This window comes from Leptopilina heterotoma, unplaced genomic scaffold, assembly GCF_015476425.1.
Source record: "Leptopilina heterotoma isolate Lh14 unplaced genomic scaffold, ASM1547642v1 Lhet_275, whole genome shotgun sequence".
Classification (NCBI taxonomy): domain Eukaryota; kingdom Metazoa; phylum Arthropoda; class Insecta; order Hymenoptera; family Figitidae; genus Leptopilina; species Leptopilina heterotoma.
In genome coordinates this window covers 2468473-2474458 of record NW_025110983.1, presented here as the reverse complement: position 1 = coordinate 2474458, position 5986 = coordinate 2468473, and the positions used below count along the sequence as shown (strand labels likewise).

At 26.3% G+C, this 5986-nt stretch overlaps 1 protein-coding gene across 1 annotated transcript; it reads right to left on the bottom strand.

Moving 5' to 3' along the window:
* Positions 1–2988: 2988 nt before the first annotated feature.
* LOC122504023 lies at positions 2989–4859 on the bottom strand. Its single transcript, XM_043614845.1, has 4 exons — positions 4768–4859; positions 4167–4364; positions 3455–3727; positions 2989–3215 (listed from the first exon to the last, which is right to left on the bottom strand). The coding sequence occupies exons 1-4, from the start codon at positions 4810–4812 to the stop codon at positions 3057–3059; spliced, it is 675 nt and encodes a 224-aa protein (XP_043470780.1). The 5' UTR covers positions 4813–4859; the 3' UTR covers positions 2989–3056.
* Positions 4860–5986: the final 1127 nt, after the last annotated feature.

Sequence of the window (5986 nt, the reverse complement as noted above, 5' to 3'; positions counted from 1 at the left end):
GACACATTTTTTGTTTGTTGACAAAAGCGATGTGCTGGAAAAATTGATCATAACTTTTTTTGACTCCATCTGAACACAATACTTTCTTTGAATAAAAGTTGCGTATTTAAGTTACCTTTCGAACGGTATACTTTATTCACAATTTCGTTTACCCATTTAAAATTTATGGGTAAAAAACAAAACCCGTCTCATACCTAGTGACACATCCCAATATATCGGATTTTGCGAAAATACTTTACACTTTTGATTACCGTAGACTTGGTGATAAATTTTAAATGTCGGTGATTATTTGTTTAGTTGAAAATAAATTTTAAGTGTTGTCCGGTTTTGATTTTTGTTCAACTGATCTAAAGTTTTTTAAAAATGTTTAACTGCTGCTAGAATTAGGAGCAATCCTTTTTTACAGTTGTCCCAAGGTGCAAAACATCTAGAAGCAGGTTTTACGTCCGATATGATTTAGTGGCAAGGATACCTAATTTTTGAAACAATTTTTTTACTAATAAGATGAAAATCGATCTGTAGGGAAATAGAGATCCATTTTCATCTTGTTTAAAGAATTCGACAGTATTTGGTACTAAATGTAGGTTTATTCATCGTGAGGGAAATTTCAATCATTTGGAAATCTTAATGATGAATCTTAATAATCTTAAATTCTTAATATTGTAATGGTAATTTTGATAAAGATTTCCTAATGATGAAATTTTTGAAGTCTAGAATTTTCTGCTGATTATAAACAATTTTAGATTCCTCGACTCTTCGTGTGTCATTGACCCTGTGATTTTAATTTAGTCCAGCAGGTGTTTGTTAGGAGAAGTTTTTTCTAGAAAAAAAAAATCTTACCTAATAAAGTTGTACCCGTGGTGAGAGTGGATTACAGCCAATTTCAGAGGTTGGTTGTGCTTTGAAGCCAATGTTGAATGTTGGGGGGTAGGAAGGAGAGGATGAATAAGGAGGATGCAGAAGTCAAAAGTTCCAACGCCTTTTGCTCTCTCTCCCTCCTCCAACCTTATCCCATGGGACGGCAATTGAGCGTTGATTTATCTGAAAACTTTTTATAATAGTTGGAACAAAATATAGATATTCAACGTGTGAAGGAGGCGCTAAATTGCTCGCGTTTCAACTTCCAAAGATATTCTGCGAATCCTGATGATGGCGTGCCGTAACTTGTCGTCCCTGCTCGCAATTTCACTCCCCAAGTCCAATTTCATTTCAAGAAAAAACTAAAGAAAGACAATTGAACTTTTCTTGTGCTTTGCCTCCTTTTTTCTGTCCAGACAGAGGTTGAAGAGAGTTGTTTTTAGGTAGAAAGAATATTTTGTTCAGAGAAAAAATATTTTTTTCATAAAAAAACTCAAATTAGGTTTGCCTAAATGTTTGTTATTAATTATAACCTTGAAATGATTTTAAAGATGGTGGATAATTATTATTTTGATTTATCTGTTTTGTATCAAAGTTTTAAGAGTTGGGAATACAAGTGCTTGGTTATATGTTCCATTTTGAAGCGATATATCTGGTTATGGGAACAATGGCATGAAGAGGTCGTAACTGTAGCAAAACGTTGCGACGAGTTGCAGCTGTTGTTCGAGTACCGTCTGTATTTTATGAACGACATGGATTCCTGACCAATGCAGTTATGTCGATTTGCTGTGTTGACTCCATCATCTACTTCTGCCGATAAGCACAGTTGCCACTGACCTGTATTCCATTTGTAGTTACAACAAACAAAAAGGGGTTTTCAATATATTAGTGGCATTCAAATTTGTTTTTGAAATTATGTTTAAATCTTCGACCTTCAAACCAAGACAAAGTTTTTTCAAATATGAGTACAAATGTAAATGAAACCTTAACAAAGAATGTTGTGGACATTGTCTCACTGGGAGTTTGCAATTCAAATAAATATTCATCAAGGAACGATCCTAATAGAAAAACATCTAATTTTTTTTTGATGGATTTGTCAAAATGACGGTCATGATTGGTGGAATATTCCATGATGACGGTCGCGATTGGTTGAAATTTCATAATGACGCTTGTCATTGGTTTAAAATATGATGATGACGGTTGCGATTGGTTGAAATATTTTCCTCCCTTGAGAAAATTGGTAGTGGGAGTTGACACATAAATATACGTGTTCCTTAAGGAAACTTCAGTTCAAAAAAATCTATCTTCATGTCTTCAGTTTTTTGTACTGGCTATTTGTTAAACAAGAGGCCATTAAAACAAGAAGAAGAAGAAGAAGTCTTCAGTTTTACTCTCAAAATCTCAAGTCATTCGGTCACCTAAGTTCTCTTCTGAGTTCTTCAAGTTCTCAAGTTGAAGTTCATTCAAGTTTTAAAAATATTATCAAGTTTTCAATTTTCAAAAGTTAATACAACAAATTTCAACTTCAACTTAGTTCCAGCCTCAACTTCAATTTTAATCTTCGATTACTAATTTTTATATAAGTAAGTGAAATTTAATTCGCATAAAATTCGATCAAAAAATAATTTTTCATCTTCTGCTGATTATCGGCTGTGGTTACTTTTTATGAAATGTGAATTGAATTAATTTTGATGACTTAGATATTAATTGGAATTGTTCTAGCAATAGTTTGGGACCAGTAAACAATGAAAAAATCTAGACTTGAATCAATTTATTAATTACATTTTAATATTTAGTTATATTAAAGACAATTATTGTTATTTGCCATCTTTTTGGGACGTAACATGAGGTGATCAAAATAAAATAGAAAAAAAGTGAAAAAATTAGGTTAGTGTGTAATAAGGATAAAAGATAAGTTTTTATTAATATTATTGTAATTTAAAACAAAAATAGTAACTAAAATTTTAAATATAATTTTTATAATTTATTGCTAATTGTATTTTTTATTAACTTCGGAACAAATGTTACAATAATAAAACAATTATAAAACAATTATAGAACAAATAAATAATTTAAATTATTTAAATAATTAAGTATATTAAAATAATTCTACAGTTATTGAAAATTCACTTCAAGTACAAAAAAATAGTATAATTAAACATTTTCTACATTTTTTATTACATGAATAAATATTGTTTTTATTCTAGACATTTTTTGAGTTGATTATTCAATTGACGACTACGTCCATTATATAAGTTATCACATTTCTCAAATGGAGGAGTTTTCAAAAATGGAACATTATGCCGAAACATTTTCACTTCATATACTTGTTGAAACTCATTCACTTTTTCCGTCAGCTGTAAAAAATTTGTTTTTATATTAATTCCATTTTTTTAAATGAAACTTTTTACAATATTTGAAAATTAATTTTTGGGTAATTTTCCATAATAAATAATAATAATAATAATAATAATAATAATAATAATAAATACTTAATAATAAAAATAAAGCAATAATTAAAAGAGCAATATAAAAGAGAAAATAATTATTAAAATAAATAATTAAATAATCCAAGTGAATTTAAATGATAACTAACCTTTGCAAGACATGTGGATGCTTTTGAACTGTTGGTTTTCTTCAATTCCAAACAAGATGACAATTGAGCTTTGGTGGAGTATAATTCATTTAAAAATCTATATGGTTTATGTTGAACAATATCACATTTTGTCTCAACCATGTTCAATTGATTTACTAGACAATCCTTATAGAAGGTAAATGCAGTATTTTTATAACGTTTATAGGATACCGCTAATTCCAAACATTCTCTGCTTTTGTCTTGAATTTTCAGCACTACCTTTCCATTTATAAACTGTTAAAAAATTTGGAAAATTAGTATTCTAATAAAACTGGTAAATTAATTAATTTATTAACTATAATAAATAAAAAAAACTATCAACAATTCGCGCGCGGCTAACTTCTTACTTAATTTTTAAAATAAAATTTAAATATTTTAAAAAATATTAAAAATTTCACAGAAATTAAATTAATTAAATTAACAAATTTTTTATTAATTTCTTCATATTAATTCAATTATTTTTAGAAATAATAAAAACAGTTTTTAGGAATTTAATTATATTCATAAATAATAAAACTCAAAATTTTTTTGAAAATGTTTTATTGAATTTTTTTTTGAAATTATTTTAAGTTTTTATTTTCCAATATATAATAAATTGGAGAATTTCCAAAGAATCGAAATTGCGTAAAATTTAATTATAAACAAATGAATTTGCAAATTTTCAAATACTTACATTAGATAAGTCGTTTAGAAGAGTTTCATTTTCTTTTTGTACTCGTGTCTTTAATCCAGCAATATGATTATCCTTTTGTTTTATTACATTGTATTTATAACGCGTATCATTCGAATTAACTTCCTCAATAATTTCAGATAATTTTTTCTCCAAATTTATTTCCAAATTATCAATAGCTGCACCATTAATAATAGAAACCTGAAAATTTTAGAATTAAAATTAATATTATTAATTGTAATTCATATTATTAATTATAATTAATATTTTTAATTATAATTAATATATATAATTAATATTATTAATAATTATTAATAATATTATTAATATTAATAATCAATAAAAACCAAAAAATTCTACTCGTCTCATAATGAGAATAATAAATATTTATAATAATGTTAAGAACATTGGTAACCAAACAATTTTTCTAATTATTAAAAATTTTTCTCGTATTACAACTAAATTGTAATTAAAATGATTGTTAATTAACTTGATAATTAATTGTAAGTGTTTAAAAAAAAAATTTGAAAACAAAAGTTTAAATTGAATAAAATAACAATTTACTGTTGAATATTTTTATTGTTTCTTAATTTTAACTACTTACGCTGCTAAAAACAGCAATTAATAGAAGGAAACTTTTTTTTCCCATTTTTAACAATTTGTATTTTTTCTATTGCACAAAATAGTCGTCTATTACTTAATGCTTTCTATAAAATGTTTACTTCTTTTTATATTAAATTTCTTATCTTTGCTTACCTATAATTATATTTGAACAAGTGATAGAATCAACGAAAATTCATAGTTCCCTATTCAAATTCAAATAATATATTTACCTTCACACTCAAGTACGTGCTTTATTTCACGAGATGTTATTTTTTATGAAGAATAATAATTTTCCTAAGAAAATCGATATTCATTGCGAATATATTATTTCAATTAAATTAATTTTTTTACAATTCAAATTGTAAAAATGAATTTGGCCTCAAATGGTCAAAGGACATAGTCCTGAAGTTGGCCTCAAATAGCTACGGTATATTTAATATAACTTCAGGCCATAGACGTAGGTCAAGAGACAAACATAACCTCAAAATCAGGTCAAGGTCATCGCTCTGAAGTTGGCCTCAAATGACTATAGTATATTTAACATAACTTCAGGTCATAGACGAACAAAACTTCAAAATCAGGTCAAAAGTTATTGCTTTCACAGACATTGATGGAGAGGCCAACATAGAAATAAATTCACTGAAAGAAATAATTTCAATAAACACTAATTTCAATGAATTTGTCTAAAAACCAATATTGATAATTAATATTATTAATATTAATATTACTTAATTTTTAATTTAAAACTTAATTTTAAATTAAAAATAGGGGGTTGAATATATTTATAAAAATATTTATATCTATTCATTAAAAACATCTCGTGAAATAAAGCACGTACTTGAGTGTACAGGTAAATATATTATTTGACTTTGAATACGGAACTACTTATGTTTATTGTGACGTTGTACAATTTTTACAATAACAATAATATTTATTTTAAAATAAATTTTCATAATGTTGACTTAAAGATAAAATTAATTTACATTTAATAAACAATAACAATAATTAAAACATATTTTAATTCAAACTTTGTTTATTTTTTTGTAAAAGTTAACTTAATATTATAAATAAAGTATTATCGTTTCGCTTTTGAAATTCTTGCTTTTCGTATTCTCTGAATATTTCAAATTTTGCATGGAATCATTGGAAAGGAAGTTCGTCGATCAGCCTGCATGCAGACTTCCCCTTTCGTCGCTGACAATTTTCCCCTTTCTTCGTAC

What these genes read in the sequence shown, in the direction of transcription:
- LOC122504023 (XM_043614845.1), bottom strand. Translation starts at nt 4,812, where the DNA reads ATGGGAAAAAAAAGTTTCCTTCTATTAATTGCTGTTTTTAGCAGC. An exon ending in TAATTGCTGTTTTTAGCAGC is followed by an intron (nt 4,365 to 4,767) that starts GTAAGTAGTTAA and finishes TAAAATTTTCAG; the next exon opens with GTTTCTATTATTAATGGTGC. An exon ending in CATCCACATGTCTTGCAAAG is followed by an intron (nt 3,216 to 3,454) that starts GTTAGTTATCAT and finishes AATTTTTTACAG; the next exon opens with CTGACGGAAAAAGTGAATGA.